At 42.9% G+C, this 23299-nt stretch overlaps 1 protein-coding gene and 1 non-coding gene across 6 annotated transcripts in view; both read right to left on the bottom strand.

The window, feature by feature from the left end:
* Positions 1 to 23299, bottom strand: part of actn1 (actinin, alpha 1) — a 226307-nt gene that overhangs the window by 123739 nt on the left and 79269 nt on the right. For all 5 annotated transcript variants that reach the window (XM_041213978.1, XM_041213976.1, XM_041213975.1 and 2 more), the window contains exon 2: positions 2857 to 2971. In XM_041213978.1, the coding sequence (XP_041069912.1) occupies positions 2857 to 2971 (115 nt within the window). The remainder of the gene's footprint in view (positions 1 to 2856; positions 2972 to 23299) is intronic.
* LOC121292862 lies at positions 20383 to 20543 on the bottom strand. Its single transcript, XR_005946356.1, has one exon. It is a non-coding gene; the product is annotated as a U1 spliceosomal RNA (small nuclear RNA).

The raw sequence follows: 23299 nt of genomic DNA, 5'->3' as shown, positions 1-23299 counted from the left end.
TTGTAGCCACAGTATTTATATGGCTGGTCCAGTTCAGTTTCTGGTCAATGGTAACCCCCAGGATGTTGACAGTGGGGGATTCAGTGATGGTAATGCCATTGAGCATCAAGGTTGGCGATGGTTGTATTCTCTTGTTGTAGATGGTCATGGTTTGTGTGGCATGAGTGTTACTTGCCATTTGTCAACCCCAAGCCTGGATATTGTCCAGGTCCTGCTGCATTTGGACATGGACTGCTTCAGTGTCCGAGGAGTCGCGAATGGTGCTGAACATTGTGCAATCATCAGCGAACATCCCCACTTCTAACCTTACGATGGAAGGTAAGTCACTGATGAAGCAGTTGAGGATGGTTGGGCTGAGGACACTACCCTGAGGAACTCCTGCAGTGATGTCCTGGAGCTGTGATGACTGACCTCCAACAACCACAACCATCTTCCTTTGTGCTAGGTATGACTCCAACCAGTGGAGAGTTTCCCCCCCCCCTCCCGATTCCCATTGACTCCAGTTTTACTAGGGCTCCTTGGTGCCACACTGTCAAACTTGGCCTTGACGTCAAGGGCAGTCACTCTCACCTTACCTCGGGAGTTCAGTTCTTTTGTCCATGTTTGAATCAAGGCCATAACGAGTTCAGGAGCTGAATGGCCCTGGCGGAACCCAAACTGAACATCAGTGCACAGGTTTTGCCAAGCAAGTGCTGCATGATAGCACTGTTGATGACTCCTTCCATTATTTTACTGATGATGGAGAGTAAACTGATGAGGCGGTAATTGGCTGGGTTGGATTTGTCCTACTTTTTGTGTGCAGGACACACCTGGGCAATTTCCCACATAGCCGGGTAGATGCCAGTGTTGTAGCTGCACTGGAACAGCTTGGCTAGGGGCGTGGCAAGTTCTGGAGCACAAGTCTTCAGTACTATTGCCGAAATATTGTCAGGGCCCATAGTCTTTGCAGCATCCAGTGCCTTCAGGCGTTGCTTGATATCAAATGGAGTGAATCGAAGTAGTTGAAAAATGGCATCTATGACGCTGGGGACCTCCAGAGGAGGCCGAGATGGATCATCCACTCGGCACTTATGGCTGAAGATTGTAGCAAATGCTTCAGCCTTATCTTTTGCACTGATGTGCTGGGCTCCTCCATCGTTGAGGATGAGGATATTTGTGGACCCTCCTCCTCCAGTGAGTTGTTTAGTTGTCCATCACCATTCATGACTGGATGTGGCAGGACTGCAGAGCTTAGATCTGATCCGTTGGTTGTGGGGTCGCTTAGCCCTGTCTTTAACTTGCTGCTTATGCTGGTTGGCACACAAGTAGTCCTGTGTTATAGCTTCACCAGATTAACATCTCATTTTTAGGTATGCCTGGTGCTGTTCCTGGCATGCCCTCCTGCACTCTTCATTGAACCAGGGTTGATCCCCTGGCTTGATGGTAACGGTTGACCAAATCTGCTGCTGCTAATGGCCCACAATGCCTCATGGATGCCCAGTCTTGAGTTGGTAGATCTGTTCGAAATCTATCCCATTTAGCACAGTGGTAGTGCCACACAGCATTATGGTGAGTATCCTCAATGTGAAGGCGGGACTTCGTCTCCACAACGACTGTGCGGTGGTCACTCCTACCGATACTGTCATGGACAGATCCATCTGTGGCAGGCAGGTTGTTGAGGATGAGGTCGAGTATGCTTTTCCCTCTTGTTGGTTCCCTTGCCACCTGCCGCAGACCCAGTCTAGCATCTATGTCATTTAGGACTCAGCCAGCTCGGTCAGTAGTGGTACTACTGAGCCACTCTTAGTGATGGATATTAAGGTCCCCCACCCAGAATACATCCTGCACCTTTGCCACCCTCAGTGCTCCCTCCAAGTTGTGTTCAACATGGAAGAGCATTGATTCATCAGCTGAGGGAGGGCGGTACTTGTTCATCAGCAGGAAGTTTCTTTGCCATGTTTGACCTAATGCTATGAGACTTCATGGGGTCCGGAGTTGATGTTGAGGACTCCCAGGGCAACTCCCTCCCGACTGTATACTACTGCGCCACCACTTTTGTTGGGCCTGTCCTATCAGTGGGACAGGATATATCCAGGGATGGTGATTTAATTTAACAGAGTACAAGCTCTAGGTTTGTAAATTTAAGTAAATAATTTTTTATTGAACAACTTTTCTTTAACTAGTAGCAAAAGAAAGAAATATGAACTGCTAACTTCTAACACTATAACTTAATCTCTACTCCCTCCTTAAATCCCTATATACACACACAAGACACATAAGGCACACAAAACATGGGATAAAACAGTTCAATTGAACCAATCCAGAGCACAGGATTCGATGGGTTGACTTTGATCGATGTCTTCCAAATTCCTTTCAGTTCTTTGTTGGTGACACAAGGTGGTCTTCCAGCACTTTCAGTCTTTAGTTCACAGGTTGAGAACTTGCTTTTCAATGTCTCTTAGTGGTTTTCCCCTTTTCCTTTTTTACAGGGGTTTCCCCCTTTTCATTTTTACAGGGGTTTCCTCAGAGAGAGAGCGCAAGTTTTTGAGATATGAGTAAAAGAGATTTTAGATGTTTTCTCTTTGCAGGCCAGGAGCTTTCTGCTACCACACAAACCCTTGGTCAGGTGCCAATTAATATGCTGTTGTCAGGTAGCTTCCTTGGTCAAGGACTCCTTTCCAGCACCATCCTGTCTCCCATGGCACACTGTTTCAGGATTGCAACATATAGCTCTCATCCTGTTCCAGTAGGCACATCTTTCAAGCTGCAGCAATTGTAATTTTAATCCACAGTCCAACAGAAATAAAATGATATGTTCTTTATAATATGCATGGGCGTGAACACAGGCACCGAACAATGAACATTAGACAAACCTACCAGAAATAACCTCCAGGAGAAGCATGAGTTTAAGGCCATCTCGAAAATCCTCTTCGATGCTCTCAATCTGTGTGCCTGCCTTGCGGAGATGAGAGTTGCACCAGGCTGTGAAAGTCTGTAAAATATAATTGCAATCTCAGAGTTAGGAAGAAATGTTATTTCCACAGAGAAAGAGACTTATATTTAAGTGGCTTTTGCATTGAAGGATGATAGATGAGAATTGCAATCTGCATTATATTGAATTGTTTTTTTTTAAGCAAAGGGACTTTAAAAGAGTTTTGATTTACCATTTGGGAATTAATTATTTTTCTTCACATTATTGAGTTTATTTCTCCTAGTCGCAGATTATCCAAAAAAAAAACATTGCAGCCAGGTCTGTAGGCAAGTTTCAAGTCAAGTCAAGGAGAAATTGCCCTTAAAGCTACTCTTAGTTGAAAGTCAGATAATTGAAATTATCTGGTCATTTTCATTCTTAGTTGTGAGCTCCCACATTGTTATTTACATTGAAGTCAAATTATTGGGGAGTTCACAGTTTTGTGCGCAAAACATATGACCAAGTTGTCAGGAGTAGAATTCTTTGGCTCAGTGTCAATTTTCACCCAATTTTATTTCTGCAAAGCACTTTGGAATGTTTTCCTATGTCATAAGTGCTATATAAATGCAAGTCGCTTTTGTTGATTGCGCAGAAGCACCTTTAATGTAATGAATGCCCCAGAACATTTCAGTTTTGGATGATTTACAAATCGCCTTGGGTAGAACTAAAGTTTCTTCTCGTGGGGGAATCTAGAACTAGGAGGCACGGTTTAAAAATAAGGGGTCTCCCATTTAAAACAAGAGATGGAGGAATTTCTTCTCTCAGAGGGTCACTAAACATATGGAATTCTTATCCCCAGAGATCAGTGGAGGCTGGGTCTTTAAATATATTCAAGGATGAGTTAGACAGATCTTTGATTGACAAAGGAGTCAAAGGTTACGGGGGCGTGGTCAATCTGCTCACAGTCTCTTAAAGGTGTAATACACCTCGGATTACCACAGGGGGACAGGTAGGAAAGTGCAGTTAAGGCCACATCAAATCAGCCATGGCCTTATTGAATGGTGGAGCAGGCCCAAGGGGCTGAATGACCTACTCCTATTTCTCATGTTCTTATGAAGGGGCCAGCACTAGAATGTTAGGCTGACTGAGCTCAGAAGCGATCAAGTTTGTGGAGCTGTTTCAATGAGATAAATTCAGAAGCAGGCTCTGTTGAAGAGATGAAAATATATGTGGTTTTGGTGGTAACTGGAATGTACAGTTGGAAACTGAACTTGGAATCAAATAAAAGCCCAAGGCTGTGCACCAACTGGATCAATCTAAGTAAGGCAAAGGTTTGGGTTCTTTGGCCGAAACATAAGAGCATGGCTTCAGTTATATCGATTCCAAACTGAAGGAAGCTCACGCATGCCCAAAAACTTAATGTGGCCCAGCCAGTGGGACAGAGCTGTTTGAACAAAGAGTGATGGCGACAAGAGGGCTCGAGTAGTTGAATGTTGTCAGCATGTGCACGCGAAAGTTGGCTCCACTTTACAAAAGGGAACTTGTGGATGAGGGAAAGAGCTTAAGCGTGAACAGCTTAACCCAAGGTCCGCATGTCAATTGTAGAGAACTACACCCCCACTGATCAACTACACCCCAGCATTTGGACTGGTACCACCCACAAACCGCACCCGGCACCTCAATTTAAAAGATCGGTGCTATAAGCTTCTGTTGGCTGAACGAGTGACATTCCACTTTTATTACGTGGGAACAGGAATTTCTAACCAAGTTGTCCATTTTCTCTTGAAACTGGCAAACAAGTCACACGGGTCTACAATATACCTAAAAGGGTTGCGAAACTCTCTAATCAGGACCACTGATTTACGTTAGCGGAATAAATTAACTTCAGGAGATTGCAGGGTTCTTTAAAAACAAAACGCCATTTCTGGATTCATATTGCAGAGTTCTTTTGTGGAAACAAAAACCCCAGGACCTTGATCATATTTCAAAACAAGAGCGATTTCAGTGCAACTCCCTAAATAGCTGGTGATTCTTAACTTGCTAATGGGCAGCCTGCCTTCGCTTGAGGGGCAAGACTGTTTTATTGCTCCTGGATATATATTCTATTTCAGCGCCTCTCCAGACTGCACCCTTCTACAATCGCTCCACCTTCAGGCACACAAGAATGTAACTATTAGAGAAGCCAGTCCACCAATTTTCAACCACATATAGAGAAGGTAGGCCCCTTCATACCAAAACGTATTGCTTTCTCATTCCTTTGTCATTACTCTATTTCTCTGTAATATGATAGGAGTACCCATCCAGTATTACAAAGCCAGGCCTAATAATAAAACGGCACCGTCAATATAAACTAATTCTTTAGAAAGTGAGCCAATTGGTTTTATCTTTCAGGACAAAGTGGCTGCTTTATCAAAGTCTCTCAGCCATTGAAAGCTTTTAGCACACACCACTTTCTGTTATCTGTTTAAAAGGTTGCTGGACATCAACTTCCTCTTCCCAATTCAAAGACAAAAAAAAGGCACGGGGGTCCTGTTAATTGCCGTCAATGAGTAGGCTCCCTAAATTTAACTCCTTCGTAACTCAATAAGTATAATTCACTTTCCATAGGTCTCTACAAAACTTCCAGAAAATAGATGCCTACTCTTAATATTTTTTTTTCTTTTCCGGTGGAGCTATTTCCATTTGTCAGATTTTCTCCTCATCGAGAGATTACTGGGACTTGTTCCATGGGTGCTGGTTTCCCTTTGGTGCTTGTCAGAAGGCTATTTGGCTACAGAGCCTTCACACCTGACCCCCATATCTATCAATGTGCACTTTTTCAGCAAAGACGTCTAGATAGTGGCCAACATAGAGGATCCTGGACTATTTTCCCATCCAAATCTGGGAGCAGAGAATCCAGTTGTTGAGAACAGCTAAACTCCTTTATCACTGAATTAAAACTGACTGAACAGTCAGTTGTAAGCTTCATCTTTCAATGATGGAAAATTAACATACAACAACTTGCAACTCTATAGCGCCTTTAAATTAATAAAATGTTCCAAGGTGTTTTACAGGAACAATATGGAATGAAATATTGGTATTGAGCAAAGATGACCAAAAGCCTGGTCAAAGAGGTAGGTTTAAAGGGGCATCTCAAAGGAGGAATGAGAGATAGGGAGAGGTGGACAGATATAGGGAGAAAAATCCAGAGCCTACGGCCTAGGCAGAGGAGGCATGATCACCAATGGTAGAGTGATTAAAATCAGGAATGCTCAAGGAAGCCAGGATAGATGGAGTGCAAAGATCTAGGTAGATTGTAGGAAATTACAGATGTAGGGAGGGCGCAGGGTCATGGAGGGATTTGAAAACAAAGACAAGAGTTTTAAAAATCGAGCCATTGCTCGACAGGGAGCCAGCACAGATCAGCGAGCAGGACATGGTGTAAATTAGAACGTGGAAAGCAGAGTGCTGAATGACCTAAAGCTTGCAGAGGTTAGAATGTGGGAGACCAGCCAGAGATGCACTGGAGGAGTCCAGTCTAGAGATGGGAGAAGCATGGATGAGGGTTTCAGCAGGTGAGCCTAGGCAAACGCAAACTCGGGCAAAGTTAGGGAGGTGGAAGTAGTTGGTCTTTGTGATGATGCGCATGTGTGGTAGGAAGCACATCATGGATCACATATAAAACACTAGAGATTTTGAATAGTCTGGTTCAGCCTCATAGGGATTCCATGGAGATGAATTGATTCAGTGGCTAAGGAACAGAATGTGCGATGGGTACTGAAGATGGTGGCTTCAGTCTTCCCAATGTTTAGCTGAAGGAAGTTTCTGCTCATCCAGTACAGGATGTTGGACACGCAGGCTGATAATTTAGAGGCAGATGAGGAGTCAAGAGAGTGGTGGTGAGGTGAGCTTACATGTGGAAACTGATGCCATGATTTTGGATGTGGAAACCTGGAACTTGCACCACCAAAAGGCTGTTGATGCTGCTGGGTCAATCGAAATTTAAGACGGAGATCGATAGAGTTTTGTTGGATAATAGTGTTAAGAGACACGGAACAAAGGTGAATAAATACAGCTGAGATACAGATCAGCCATTACCTAATGCGAACAGGCTTGAAAGGGTGAATGGCCTCCTTCTGAGCTGTACTATTTTACACTTCTATGAAGGGTTTACTGCACAGGATGTTCACTTTCACACATATGTCATCAGCCATAACTCACTGTTAACAGGAAGTCTCATTAGATTGCAGATGTGAAATACTTTGCGGTTTTCTACCTCAGTGATGGGAAAAATAAAATGTTATGAACACCACACTGCAACATAACTGAAGCGTGACAAAGGAACGACAGGGAGGTCAGATTTCAAACTGAGACGCCTTCAACTGGAAATGCAAACTGACACAAGTCAGGGTTCTCATTTATATTAGTAATTACTGCTCAAGTGATCTTTTCACTTTTGAAGCCCTACAAATTATAGCACTTGGTGCCATTGAAATGCAGGGTGAAAAGCAGACAAACCCATGACTGTCGAAAGCTGAGAGAACGCTGGAGTTGGAAAACGACACAAAGACAGTGGGAACATCAGGTCACAGAACCTCAGCACCTTTTTGCCAAATCACTGAGCAAAGCAAGGTCAGAGGGCAGGAAGTAAATTTTATGGACAAAGGTGAGATTGGAGACGTCACAAGGGCAGATGGGGGAAAAGAATTAAAAATTGCAGATTTAGGATGGGGTAAAGACAGCTCGGCAGACAATATTGTTTTCAGTGACAAAAATTCCTCGGGCTTGTTGGAGATGAAGGTGAAAGTGTGGATGCAGTGGGTTAAGGAGTTAGTTGCTGGTGATTATCATATTTGGCGAGGGATTTGGCATGGCCTTGCCTGTGATTGAGTTTTCGGGAGTTATTGCTGCCACAGGAAGTGGCTCAGTGACTGGGTGGCCATGAATATGGGTAGCGGAGTTATATGGAGGGAGACATTTATGAGATGGCAGGTTGGCAGTGCATTCAGAGACAGCAAAGAGGCTTAATATGAAGACTCTCATGACCCAGGTGGGGGGGGGGGGGGGGTGGGAGTCACTCAGTGCAGTGGCTGAGGGAGGAAAGAAGGGTAGGAAATCTAAGGTAGAAACTTGGTTTGGGGCTTGAAGGAGGGCAGGAGTGAATGAGGATTTTGAAGGCAAGGCAATACATTGAAGGTAGGCGATTGCCCAGGGAGTCTTTCATCCTGATGGAATATGACCCTTAAGTGGTCAGGCCTACCTATTAATTTCCAAGGGCAAATCTATGCCAAATTTTAATGGTTAATAAGTCAGATGTTGGATAAATTTGCGGTTGAAAAGGAAACTTGGACTCACATTTCCAATAGAAGGAAGAAATTTCACCAGCTCAGGTTTGTTGAGATTAATGGGAAACTCTTAACACTGGCCTGTAAGGCGTAGACCAAGGCCACTCCAGGAGAGACTCTACAAACATGATTGTGAGACTAATACAGGGAACAATTAAAATGAGCCCAAGTATGTCAAATTCAGCGAGAATTTAATTCTTTTCTGCATATCACTTAATTGATATGGGCATCACGGCTGAACATTAATTGCTCATCCTTAGTTGCCCCACAAGGTGCTTGAGTGTTAGCCATGGCTCAGTTGGTCGCACTCTCATCTGAGTCACAAATTTGTGATTTTAAGCCTCATTCTAGGCCTTGAGCACAAAAATCAATGCTGACGATGTAATGCTGTACTGAGGGATTGCTGCACTGTTGGAGTGCTATCTTTCCGATGAGATGGTAAACTATCTCATCTGTCCTCTGAGGTGAACAGAAAAGGTCACATGGCACTATGTTGAAGAAGAGTGGGGGGGGGGGGGGGGGGGGGGGGGGGTGGGGGTGGGGGGGGGAGGAGGAGGAGGAGGAGGAGGAGGAGGTGGTCAGGGCTTATCCCCAGCATCCTGGTCATTATTTATCCCTCAATTAGCAACACAAACAAATAATTATCTGGCCATTATCACATTGCTGTTTGTGGGAGCTTGCTGTGCACAAACTGGCTGTCACAAATCAAACGTTACAGCAGTGACTATACTTCGAAGGTACTTTATTGGCTGTAAAGCACTTTGGGAGGTTCAGTGGTCATGAAATGCGCTCTATAAATGCAACTCTTACTTTTCTACAAGCTGCTTTCATTGCTGTACAAGCATACATTTTCTAGCCAGCTTCCCGTGGGCCCAGTTTGTGTTGTCAATAGTTAAGATGCACTGCGCCCAGGGAAGCAAAGATACACCTGAGGAGCGTGGGCCCAGGTCCCCAAACTGGTGATCGGTGCTGAAATTAAAATCGTTCAAATTGGGTACATTCCCAGATGCACTGTGGCTCATGAACTCGACCTGTGCTGCCAAGGTTTGGGTTGAGCTGACAGAATTCTGCACAAAACACCAGTATCTCTTATATTTGGAATTCATGCAGTTTTCTCCTTGGAGCATTGTAGTTATTTGATTATTTTATTTTGTACGAAAGACCATGCACAAGAATTCTCTGCAAACCCCAACGCCAGAATGCAGGCAATTGTCTATATTTTCAAAAAATATATCAGCATTGATAGGAAGTGAAGAGCTGATGTGAGGCAAGCAGAACAATTAAGTTTTGATGATTGCAATCACAAATAATATTAATAAAAATATCAGCTTGACAGCTTTACAACTGTCTCTAGATATTTAATGAAGTATATATATTGTTACTTTTCCACTTCCTGGATGCAGGATAAATAGGTGAAATCATCAGGAATCTTGAGGGGGCAGAGGGTAAATCGGAAATTAAAATATTTACTGCGTGGTGTGGTTCTGAACCACGTTACTGAATTGTCTATAAACACTCCACACAATAAATTAACTTTCTTCCGGAGTGCAGCGGCTCACTTTAGGCTGTTGACGGAACTGTATTTGTTAACAAGAGTCAGGATCAGCTCTGAATAGCTTCCAATTGCTGCATTCAAGCTCCCCCATTCGGGGCAGAGTCCAAATCCCCAGAGTCCACTTACACAGGAGAAGCTTGGCTTCACATCAACACTACAGTTGGTTTTCCAAATGCTCGCCTGGAGTGTGGGTGTTGTCCATGATTGCTTTGAATATGCACCAACAGGTGAGGCACCTTGCCACAGGCGAGGAGTTAGAAACTCTACCCTGGAGTGTAACGGCAGCCTGAATCCAGCTCAACTTCATCAGAGGCTGAAACTTGGCAGGTGGGAGTCTTACTTCACTTCGTTTTAGAGTCCGCTTGAGCTGAACAAGCGATTTCCATGACAGAATGTTTAGCGTTCAAGCTACACAACCTTAACAACAAGAAACCCTCAATTGCATTTCTCTCTTTAAACTCTAAACTGCCTTTTCAATCTTCAGAAAATAAGCTAGAGCGCAAATTCAGAACTGAATTGAACAGTCTGATGTTACCAGGGATGAGGGACTTCCGTTACAAGTAGTGGGGGTAGGTGAGGAGAGAGTTGGGAGGGAGGGGTGGTTGGTTGGAAAAGCTAGGGCTGCTTTTCAATGGAACAATGACAATTAAGAGGTGACCTAATGGAAGTTTCCAAGATTATGAGTGGTTCTGATAGTTAAAACAGGAAACACTCTTATCTCTGGAGACTGGGTCAACAACCAAAGACCACTGATTCAAAATCATTGGCATTAGATCTAAAAGAGGAATTTTTTCATTCCAGAGTTGTCAAGATCTGGAACTGAAAAAGTGTTGGAAGCCGATTCCATGAATAATTTTAAAAGGCATTTGGCAGACACTCTTGAAGATGAGGAACTTATAGGGTTACGGATAAAAAGCGGGAATGTGGGGCTCAACATGACTATTCTTTCAAATAGCCAGCATAGGCATGATGGATGAATGGGCTGCCTCTGTGCTGTAGTTTTCTATCATTCCATGAATATCTTCAGCTACATATCAGGTTAAAGAATTTTGTAAGACTTCCAGAGCTGTACCTGATGTATAATGAGGTGTTTGGTTAGTTTGTCAGATAAATTAATAGATTTGTAGTCACTAAAGGATCATTAAGCTTTTGGGTTTATTGAGCAACAGTACGTTGGAAAGGCACAATAAAATTACCTTTAATACTGTAAAATTAAACAGATGTGGATACATATATACTGTAACTTCATTGAAAGGCTTTGCAGCTAAAGTGAAGATGCAGAATAAATCTAAACTCAAGATCTGACCTTAAAGAGAAGCAATGGGAGATTCTCAGCAAAGGTGGCCTCACATCATTTGGGTTTGACACTGCATGAAGTATAACTCCAAGATAATGTTAAACTGGAATTAAAAAGTGCTCAGGGAACTCACTCTAAAACCACTTGGCGTTCACAAGAATTAAGAACGTAAGAAATAGGAGCAGCAGTAGACCATCGATCTTGCTCTGCATTCAATAAGTTCATGGTTGATCCGAATGTGGCCTTAACTCTGCTTTCCTGCCTGCCCCACATAACCCTCAACTCCCTTGTAGATCAAATATAAGGCTAAGTTAGACAGACCTAGCCTTGAATATATTCACTGACTCAGCCTCCGCTGTTCTCGAGGCAGAGAGTTCCAAAGAGAGAAGAAATTCCTCCTCACCTCTGTCTTAAACGCAAGACCCCTTATTTTTAAACAGTTCCAGATTCACCGATGAGGTGAAACATCCTCTCACCATCCACCCTGTCAAGCCCCCTTCAGAATCTTATGTTTCAATAAGGTCACCTCTCATTCTTCTAACTCCATTGAGTACAGGCCCAGCCTGTCAACTTTTCCTTATAAGGCAACCCCTTCATCCCAGGAATCAACCTGGTGAGCCTTCTCTGGACTGCCTCCAATGCAAGTATATCTCTCCTTAAATAAGTAGACCAAATCTGTACACAGTACTCTAGGTGTGTTCTCACCAATGCTCTGTACAGTTGTAGCCAGGCTTACTTACTTATATACTCCTTTCCCCTTGCAATAAAGGTTAATATTTGCCTTTCTTTTTACTTGCTGTACCTGCATGCTAACTTATTGTGATTCATTTTTTTATTGTTAATAATGCTTTTTACCCTTTGCCAAGATCAAAATGGTTGCCGAGTAAATGAATCAGATCCAGACATCTCCAGCCAATTCTAAGCTGTTGTCAAGGGTAGTCAATGAAGGAACCACTGCAGAAGGATGTGAATAGGCAACAGATGGAAGAAGAGCAAGGGGGCAAGTAACCACTTCCTTAGCCAAGTGAAATCTCTGCCTGAACTATGCACTTAACCTCTCAGATTCAATAAAGCACAATTCAGGTTACTACCAACATGTTAAAATGTTAGAAATGTTGTCAAATCCATGCACCTCTTTAATAAATTGTCCAGATGGCCTCAGATATTCTAACATCTTCACCATTTGTTTTCACAATTCCTTTCACATATTTTAGATTCATTGTGTTGCATAACATCGCAATTTTGGAAAAAGGGTACATTCTGCTGAACTCAAGTTTTCTTGATGCATAAAATCTTTCAATGTCACAAATCCAGGTGTCGCGGCGTTACTTACACAATTCAAATAGCTGGATAATTCACCTCTTTTGCACAAGAAACGAGTAGATGGGCATCCTATTAAAAATCAAAATTAGACATGCTTTTGGTTGCCTTAGGTTGTAATATAAGTCCACTTGGACTACTTAAGAGTAGATTTAGAAATAAACAAAACAAACACTGTGCTCATAAAATCTTTGAAAATGGTCTTTCAATCCTGAACTGAAAGTTCTGAGGTGAGTACCAAACACATTAGAACCTAGATTCAGTGGATTAAGCCAGAGTTAGAGACTGGAGGGAAGCAATGGGCCAAAGTAGCGTTGAGGCTAATGGCCCTCATCATTTATAAGCAAATTGGGTACCAACTTCAGATAAACACAGGTGCACAGTTAAATAATCCTTAAGTTGCTGTCTGAGATGCGCCACTCCATTGTAAGCTGCGTGAAAATGGCATCTCACCATCTGGATTGCACTGTGTGAAGTTCAAGTACTGACGTCGTAAATATGGACTAAACTTGCAAGTTAGGGTTTTTCCATTTCAGTTTAAGCATCCTTTTAACAGCATGATAAATCTTGATCACTATCAAATAACCGCTGTAGCATTTACATTGAATTTTATAAATTTGGAATTTCATTCTTTCATCTTTTGGTTTTTGCTCGAGTTTAAAAGTAAATGTGTTTTTTTACATTTAATCTTCTTTTCCCCTTCCCTCTCTTTCTTAATCCACTTTGTTTTTCTCTTTTTATTTCACTTTCCCTACCTGATTTGACATCGAATTCAATATTCTAACTTACACTTCTGGGGTAATTGGTGGTACCATTGGGGGAGTTCTATGTTCCTCCAAAAGCCAAAAGTTACAACAACCTTTGGGCTACTGTATACCTTACTCTTTCGATTATTTACCTCAGCTCCTCAAAAAAAAATAGCCAGTGAAAGCAGAAAAGGGTTTTATTCCCATTTTCCCTCTTTATCCATCTGACCAGCGAACTAGGAGTAAAATACAAATCCACAGCAACAGCCATCTGGCATTCCTTCCCTTTCCTGCAGGAACTGCTCGAGGAATGTCAGCAGGCTATTTTTGAGGTACCATAACTAACCCTAATCCACCACACACATGCACGCACACAGCCTGGGATACTGCAGCCAACTACAACACCATAAAACGAAGGCTCGAACCAACTCCTTCCTGATTTAAGAACATAAGAAATAGGAACAGGAGTAGACCATCTGCCCCTCGAGCCTGCTCCGCCATTCAATAAGATCATGGCTGCTCTTCTTGTGTTTCGATTTCCACATTCCCATGTAACCCTGAAAACCTTCAATTCCCATGCCTAACAATAATCTATCTACCGCTGCCTTAAAAATATTCAATGACCCCGCCTCCACCAACTTCTGAGGCAGAGAGTTCCAAAGTCGCACAACCCTCAGAAAAAAATTCTCCTCATCTCTGTTGTAAAAGGGTGACCCTCTAATTTTAAAACAGTGCCCCCTATTTCTGGACTCACCCACAAGAGGAAACATCCTTTCAACATCCACCTTGTCAAGGCCATCCAGGATCTTGTATACTTCAATCAAATCACCCCTCACTTTTCTAAACTCCAGTGGAAACAAGCCCAGTCTGTCCAACCTTTCCTCATAAGTCAACCCACTTGTTGCAGGTATCAATCTAGTAAACCTCCTCTGAACCGCCCCCAGTGCATTTACATCCTTCCTTTCATAAGGAGACCAAAGCTGCACACAGTATTTGAGGTGTGGTCTCACCAATTCCCTGTATAACTGAAGCATAACATCCTTACTTTTATCAATTCCTCTCATAATAAAGGATAGCATTCCATTAGCCTTATTAATTACTTGCTGTACCTGCATGCTAACCTTTTGTGACTCATATACTGGAACATCTAGATCCCTCTGCCTCAGAATTATGCAGCCATTCCCCATTTAAGTAATACTCTGCTTTTTTGTTCTTCCTGCCAAAGTGAACAACTTCACATTTTCCCACCTTGAACTCCATTTGCCAGATCTTTGCTCACTCACTCAACCTGTCTATATCCATCTGCAACCTTCTCATGTCTTCTTCACAACATATTTTCCTACCTATCTTTGCTACCGTGTCTTCACTCCCCTCATCTAAGTCATTGATGTAAATCATAAAAAGTTGAGGCCCCAGTACAGACCCCTGTGGGATGCCACTTGTTACTTCCTGCCAATCAGAAAAAGACCCATTTATGAATACTCTCTGCTTTCTGCCAGCCAACCAATCTTCTATCCATGCTAATGTGTTACCACTACGCCATGCACTTTTATTTTCCGTAATAATCTTTGATGTGACACCTTATCAAATGCCTTCTGGAAATCCAAGTACAGTACATCTACAGGATCCCCTTTATCCACAGTGCATGTTACTTCTTCGAAAAACTCCAATAAATTGGTTAAACAGGATTTTCCTTTCACAAAAACCATGCTGACTCTTCCCAATTGCCTTGAGCTCTTCTAAGTGCCCAGCTATAGCCTCCTCAATGATTGATTCTAATAACTTCCCCACAACAAATGTCAAGATAACTGGCCTATAGTTTCCTGTTTTCTGCCTCCCTCCCTTCGTGTTAGAGGGGTTATATTTGCGACCTTCCAGTCTAATGGAACCTTTCCAGAATCTAGCAAATTTTGGAAAATTAACACCAGCGCATCAACTACCTCAGTAGCCACCTCTTTTAAGATCCTAGGATATAGACCATCAGGACCCGGAGACTTGCCAGCCTGTAACTCCTTCAGTTTGCTCGGTACCATTTCCCTAGTGATTTCAGTTTCACCAAGTTCCTTTCTCCTGTTCACCTCCTGATTTGCAGCTATTACTGGAATGCTTTTTGTATCCTCTATAGTGAACACACAAGCAAAATATTTGTTCATTTCTTCCACCATTTCCTTATTATCTACTATTAACTCCCCACTATCACTCTCTAGAGGACCAACACTCACTTTACTTTTTTCCTTTTTAAATACCTGCAGAAACTCTTGCTATCTGTTTTTACATTTCTAGCTAGCTTCCTCTCATAACCTACTTTCTTTCTCCTGATTAACCTTTTAGTCATTCTCTGCTGTTCTATATATTCTGTCCAATCATCTGTCCTGCTACTCACCTTTCCAGAATTGTATGCTTTTTCCTTAAGTTTAATGCTTTCCTTAACATCTCTCGTTAATCATGGACGGTGGGTCCTCCCCTTAGAATTTTTCTTTATAGTAGGAATTTATTTATTCTGAATAATCTGAAATATCCCCTTATATGTCTGCCCCATTGCTTCTCTATTGATCTATCCTCTAGCCTAGTTTCCCAGTTCACTTCAGCTCGCTCAGCTTTCATCCCCATATAGTTGCCCTTATCTAAGTTTAAGATACTAGCCTTAGACCAACTCTTCGCCCTTTCAAGCTGGATGTAAAATTCAATCATATTGTGGTCGCTGCTACCTAGGGGTGCCTTTACTCTGAGGTCATTAATTAATCCTGTCACTTTACACAATACCAAATCTACTATAACCTGCTCTCTGGTTTGTTCCAGAACATGCTGCTCTAAGAAACTATCTCAAAAGCATTTTAAGAATTCCTCGCAGGCTACTACTGACAATCTGATTTTTCCAGTTTATGTGTAGATTAAAAACACCTATGATTATTGCTGTCCCTTAATCACAAGCACACAATATTTTCTCTTGACAACTTTGTCCTACATGGTGGCTACTGTTAGGGGTAGACCACTCCCACTAATGACTTTTCCCCCCCCCACTATTCTTCATCTCCACCCAAACTGATTCTACATCCTGATCTCCTGAACCAAGGTCATCTCTAACTATTGCACCAATGCCCTCTTTGCAGTGCCGCCCCTCCAACTTCACCTAGCTTCCTAGTCTGCTTGAATGCCATGTAATGTACCCTTCAATATTAAGGACCCAATCTTTGTCATCCTGCAGCCACGTCTCCATAATTGCTATCAGATCATATTTATTTACTTCAATGTGGGCTATCAATTCATTTACTTTATGAATGCCACGTGCAGATAGAGAGCCTTCAGTTTTGTCTTGTTATCTTTATAACATCAAGCCTTGACTGTTGATGTATTCTTAGATTTTTTTCTCTGTCTGTTGTCCATCCGTTCCTGCCATTTTGTGACCCTCACTTCTCATGTTACTATTTTGCTCTCCTGCCTTGACTCTTACACCTTGAATTACTACCTCTACCCAAGCTTGATCCCTCACCCCTCTTGTTTAGTTTAAAGCCCTCTCTACTTCCCTAGTTATGCGATTTGCGAGGACACTAATCCCAGCACTGTTCAGGTGTAAACCATCTCAACGGTACAGCCCCCACTTTCCCCATTATTGATGCCAGTGCCCCACAACCCAGAACCCACTTCACCCACACCAGTCTTTGAGCCACACAATCATCTCTCTAATCTTATTTGCTCTATGCTAATTTGCACGTGGCTCAGGTAATAATCCAGAGATTATTACCTTTAAGGTTCTGCCTCTTAATTTGGTACCCAGCTCCTCATACTGACTTTGCAGAGCCACTTTCCTAGTTCTACCTATGTCATTGGTACCTACATCGACCACAACGACAACTGGATCCTACCACTCCCATTGCAAGTTCCTCTCCAGCTCTGAGCAGATGTCCTGAACTCTAGCACTGGCAGGCAGCATAGCTATCTGGACTCTTGCTCTCTGCTGCAGAGAACAATGTCAATCATCCCTCACCATACTATCCCCTACCACCACTACATTCCTTTTTGCTCCCTCCACTTGAATGGCTTCCTGTGCCACAGTGCAATGGCCAGCCAGCTGATCCATCTTGCAGACTTTGCTTTCACCCTCACAGGATGTGAGCACCTCAAACCTGTTTGACAATTGCAAAGCCTGAGGCTCCTCCCCTACTGTCTGCTCAGTCCCACCACCCTGCCTCACTGACAGTCACATCATCCTGTCCCTCACTGCTGATCAAAACAGATCCTATTCTAAGAGGTGCGACTGTCTTCTGGAACATAGTATCCAGGTTTTTCTCCTCCCTTATGTTGCGCAGTGTCTGCATTTCGGCTTCCAGATCAATAATCTTGGTCCAGAACTCCTCAAGCTGCTTACACTTCCTGCAGATGTGTTTGTCCTGGATTGCCTTGGCGTCCAAAAGCCCCCACATTCCACAGCTGCAAAATAACACCTGCCCTACCATTCTAATTTAAGTTATTAGTTAATTTACTCTAATTACTTTCTTCCTACGTATGCTAAAATCTACCGTGTTTATTGAATGCTAGTCCCACTGACAACTAAAGGTTGCTTCTTAACTACAAGGTATGTGTTTTAGGTATTTGTTTAAATTACTTTACTTCTATTGCTTTTTTATCTTTATTGTTTGATTATAATTTTAAAGTTTTGAAATTTTGGTTCATTATTTTAAAGTTTTAGTTCTTTTTATTTATAGATCCACCTTAACTCGCCTATCCTAGGCTGGCTTCTCACACACTGACCCTTAGACTGAGCACTTACCAGCCAATCAACTTACTGGCTTCCTGTGATGTCACAGTTGTCTTTTTTCCTTTTTCTGGCACTACAGCTTCCCAGCAGCTAAAACACTGAAACAGCGCGTTGCTCAGCTCCCAACTCTCTCCCGCAGGTCTGCTCCGCTCTGCTCTGACTGCCAGCAAGGTACCCAAACTGAAGTCCCCGTCGCTCTCCTCGCCCTTTTAAAACTGAAGTCTCTCCTGCTCTCCATTTCCTTTTCAAACCGACATTCCTCCTGCTCTCCACGTCCTTTTCAAACTGGACTCCCCGCTGCTCTCCATGTCCTTTTTAAATTGAAATCTCTCCCGCTATCCACGTGCTTTTCAAACTCTGTATGTATAGCTTGGTGCCAGAACTTACCTGGCAAAACAGGATTCTTCTTTTGCACTCGTTCACACTGATGATTTACTTAGGTATAATATCACCTTATATTAGAGCAAAATAATCTTTATTAACAAAAATATTAGAATTCTTAGCTATTCTGCCACAGAAAGCAGGAGAGCCGGGCAATTTATTCCCAGTGCTCTGAGAGCACCTTCACACTGTTGGAGCGTCCTTGGTCAATGATGTCCAGTTTTCCCAATATTGATGGTATTCTGTAAAAGGACCAGGCAGCACTGGAAACCCACACTGTTACGAGCTGTTTTTGGTCTCCACTTAAAACTGAACCATAGAACCATGGAAAAGTTACAGCACAGGTGGTCATTCGGCCCACCTTGTCCATGACAGCCTGAGGACACCCAGGTGCCTTTTCTAACCCCACCTTCCTGCACCTGGCCCATAGCCCTGCAGCTTACAGCACTTAAGGTGCAGATCCAGGTACCTCTTAAAAGATTTTAAAGTTTCTGCCTCTACCACCAACTTGGGCAGTGAATTCCAGACACCCACTAACCCTCTGCGTAAAAAAGTTCTTCCTCATGTCCCCTCTACACCTTCTGCCACTTATCTTGAATATATGTCCCCTGGTTCTAGAATTCTCCATCAAGGGAAACAATTTTATCCTGTCCACCCTATCTATTCCCCTCATAATTTTGTACACCTCAATCAAGTCACCTCTCAGCCTTCTTTGTTCTAAGGAAAATAACCCCAACCTATCCAATCCCATTTACCAATGAGAATCTAGGGGGGTGCTGTAGCTTCTTGAACAGCAGCAGCAGCTGAAGTAAATGGGGCAGAGCAGTGTGCGAAGGGTTGCTAGTCTTTGCTTGAGTGCCTCTTCTCTGGGACTCTTTGCTTTTTAAAAAAAAGGGTAATACTGCTTCGTACTCAATCACTAGGATATGCAACATGACTCATCCTCTCATCAACCCTGCTTCACTGTACAGCTTCTCAGCGTGACCCTGGCTTGATCAAGAACTATTCTCAAGGAAATAAAGGATTTGACTGCACTTCCTGCACAACAGTATACACACATTACATTCAGGGTTAGATCCCCTCCCAAGCTCCCTGTCGGGAAAAGGAAATCTTGATTCATATTTTGCTTCTTCTCAGTTTCCATTTGAACACAAACATTTTGGAGGTGTCTTTGCCGTGCTCATTCTGGCTGACTAAGTCTTAACTCAGCAGCTTGGTACATTAAATACTTCACAACATATTCGAAGGAAACCATCCCAATGTTTTACAGGACAAATTCAGAAGCATCTTCCAAATAGTGAACAAAATCAATGTGAACTTATAAGGGTAAATTTCCATATCCTTTAGGTATTTGAATATCTCTCGCATGGAAACCTACTCCAAAAAAGGCAGGTGATGCAAATATAGTCGACAGTATCACCAGCCTACAACAATAACTAACAGAGGTGCACACACAGACTCTACATGCCATGAAGAGCTTAAGAGTTCACGTGGTAACATGACTCCGTTAGCTCATCTGCAGCACTCCTCAGGCTGAAACAGGGATTGGCCTCTGAGGATCTTTACGATGACAAACGAAAAGCCCAAATACCCGGCTAGTCGGAACCAACAGAAATTTTTACCTTTGACCGTCAGAGGCTATTTTAACATCCTGTTTCAAAGCTTTAAAAGAAACTGATAGCAATAACTGCTGAGGCAACCTAACATTAGACACTGTTGCCCCACAAGCCCACTGCGTGACCAGGACCAGCAAGGATTCACCTCAAAAAGGCTGCAGAACGTATACCACAACGTAAATACTCGAGGGTCAATATGCTTTCAAGAGACAGAACAATGACCTTTTGACTCTGCTCCTATTCACTGTCCTCTCTAAGGCAAATCAAGCACGACAGAGACCGAGTAAATCCAGTTCAGAAAAGTCAAGAACCTTCTACAGACCAAGGAGCTTAAAAGAAGCTCTTTTTAGGAGAGGAGCTATTTTTTTTAAAAAATGGAACGTTGCTTTTTCTTACATCAGAGATTGGGGTTCAAATTCAGCCCAAGCTGGTAATACTCAAGTATACTCCCCTTTTTTAATAATAATGGTCCTAGATTGGAAGTGTTTATTTTTTTCAGGGGACAGCGCGAATGCAATCCCCATTACCACAAAGCCTGCAGTAGAATACCCCGCATTTGGGGACATCGCAGGTGTCGGCACACCCAACGTGCAATAGGATAGCCTCAGCCTGGAAGCACACCCTTCATGATCATTGTGCTTAACTGGCAGGGGAGAAACAGAATTCCAAATGCACATTAGCTGCAATTAGATCCTAAACTGGTACATCTCAGATTAATTGAGAGCAAGGAATGTTCCCGGCCGACTTAGCTTGCCTAAAGAGGCTTGATATGGACATTAGATGGGAAAAAAAAAATAAAATTGTTATTCTCAAACCACCAAACACAAAATTAATCCTAAACAACCAACCCACAGCTGCATTTTATGGTGCTACAATGCAATAGTACATCAGTATATTCGCAGAAGAGAATGCATGCCAAAACAGCAAGAAAAAAAAAGATAGTATGCCCATCTTGATTCATCCCATGGAGCTGCATGTTAGAGGCTTAAAACAACTTTTCTACTCTCTAGGCCATAAATCCCACAATTCTTACAGGGCCTTTGTTTGGGAGCAACAATAAGCAAGAGGAGCTCATGGACATCTTGGCCCCAGTGATTGAAGCCATCCAATCGGCTGCCTTTGCCACGTCCCTCCCTATCTGCCCTAGCGCCGAACTCACATCTTTCTCTAGTTTCTCTCCCCTCTCTCCTCATGCCCTCTCTGAGTTCATCTTATCCAAGAGACCACCTCCTGCTCCCTAGACCCACTAAACTGCTGACCACCCAACTTCCCCTCCTGGTCCACATGTTAGTTGATATTGTTAATGTTCTCTCAATTCAGGTCTTGTCCCTCTCTCTAAATTTGCCATCAGCAACCCTTTCCTCAAAAGAAAAACCCTTGACCCCTCCATCCTTGCAAACTACTGCCCCACCCCCAACTTCCCTTTCCTCCCCAAAGTCCTTTCGAAACTTTTACATATTCTCACCTGCAAGTTGCCCGCTGGTGGCATCTTTCAAAAGCACAGGGCGGGGTTTCTGCACCCGCCCGCCACCAGGATCGTCCGGTCCCGCCGCAAGTCAATGGCCATCTCACCTGCGGCTGGTCCCGCCCGAAACGGGGCCGGAACATCGCAGAGTGTTAGATTTTACATTTTTGCTGATGGCACCCAGCTCTACCTCACCACCAGCTCCCCCCCCGCCCCCGTGACTTCTACGTGCTTCCACTTGTCAGTATTGGATGAGAAGAAATTTCCTCCAATTGAAAATATTGACAAGGTTAAAGCCATTGTTTCAGGAACCCCTCCAAACTCCATTCCCTAGCTACTGGCTCCATATCTCCCCTTGGCAAGTGCGAGTCAGAACCCAGGCTGCTTGCAATCTTAGTGCCATACTCAGCCACAAGATGAGCTTCCAACTGCATACCTACGCTATCATGAAGATCACTTATTTCCAACTCTGTAACATTCTCCGACTTTTCCCCTGCCTGAGCTCATCTGCTGCTGAGACCCTCATCCATGCCTCTGTTACCTCTAGACTCAACTATGCTGACACACTTCTGGTGCTATCACACGGGAGGTGGTAATTGCTGGGCTGACCAAATCCCAAAGAGAAACTCGGTCGAGCTATCACAACGATTTGCAATTTGTATTTTTATTACAAGAAGGTACATAACCTGAAGTCAGAAATAAAGATTCCACTAACACTTTTGGAGACTTTAAATATTACATGAAAACATTTAACAACAAAAAAATGTAAACACACAATATTACAATTACACAGTTAAATTTAGTCTTACAATATTTTGCAAAAGACTTCTACTTAGCTATACTCACAAATAAACACCCTTTTCCAGGCAACAATCCCTATAGATTTCTAATCTATAAAAAATCCAGTAATATTATTGCAAGACACCCACTGTTGCTATAAGGGAGGTATTTCACAGGGGTTTCTCTCTCCCTCGACAATGGAAATCTAAGGCTGGCAACAGAATCTTACTTTCTGGAATAAACACACACTTCTCTGGGGTGGCTGGAGGCTGCTTACTTTACATTTACAGGCCTGCCCATGCAAAACACCCTCTTCAAGACATCACATGGCCACAACACCCATGCAGCTTTCAATCCTTCCCTAAATAAGTTTTTTCCCTTTCATCTTTAAACCCATTGTTCTTCACTTTCTTTGGAAGTTACCTTTCCCAGAATATAAAATTCCTTCATGTTGTCTTCATTGCCACTACTTTTGGGAAAAATAAACTTAACAACTTTGATTTATTCATTTATGATCTTTGCTAGTTGTAAAACTTCCTGTTATTTCTTTGAAATCCCACAGCTAAAAAATCAACTCCTCATATATTTCCTAATGCAAATTCCTATTCATGCTGTATTTACTTGTATTCCATCTTAGCTTGTCCATCTCCACTTCAACATGCCTGCTTTTACACCTAACCCTTTGATGATTTAAACCTTGCAGTCTGACTGTCTTCAGTTTAAATAAATTAGTCTCACACACACAAACATACACACAGCCCCACAAGCCTGCTTCACAGTAACATTGGAAAAAATGAGATTTTCTTTACACTGGCTGGACTCTGACGTTCTAGCCACCATAAACTTGAGGTCATCCAGAGCTCTGTGACCTTACTCAGAATAACTTCAGTTCTCCTATAACCCCTGTGCTCGCTGACTTACACTGAGTCCTGATGAAGCAATGTTTTGATTCTAAAATTCTCAGCCTTGTTTCTGAATCTTTCATGGCTTTTCCCCTCCCTATCTGCAGTCCCCAAAACCTTCTGAGGTCTCAGAGCTCCTCTAATTCTGGCCTCCTGAGCAGTCCAAATTTTAATTGCTTCACTATTGGTGGCCATGCCTTCGGCCTACGCACCAAGCTCTGGAATTCTCTCCCTTTACCTCTTTGGCTCTCTGCCTCTCTTTCCTCC

Source organism: Carcharodon carcharias, chromosome 20 (assembly GCF_017639515.1).
Source record: "Carcharodon carcharias isolate sCarCar2 chromosome 20, sCarCar2.pri, whole genome shotgun sequence".
Taxonomy (NCBI): Eukaryota; Metazoa; Chordata; class Chondrichthyes; order Lamniformes; family Lamnidae; genus Carcharodon; species Carcharodon carcharias.
This window is presented reverse-complemented; position numbering and strand designations above follow the sequence as displayed.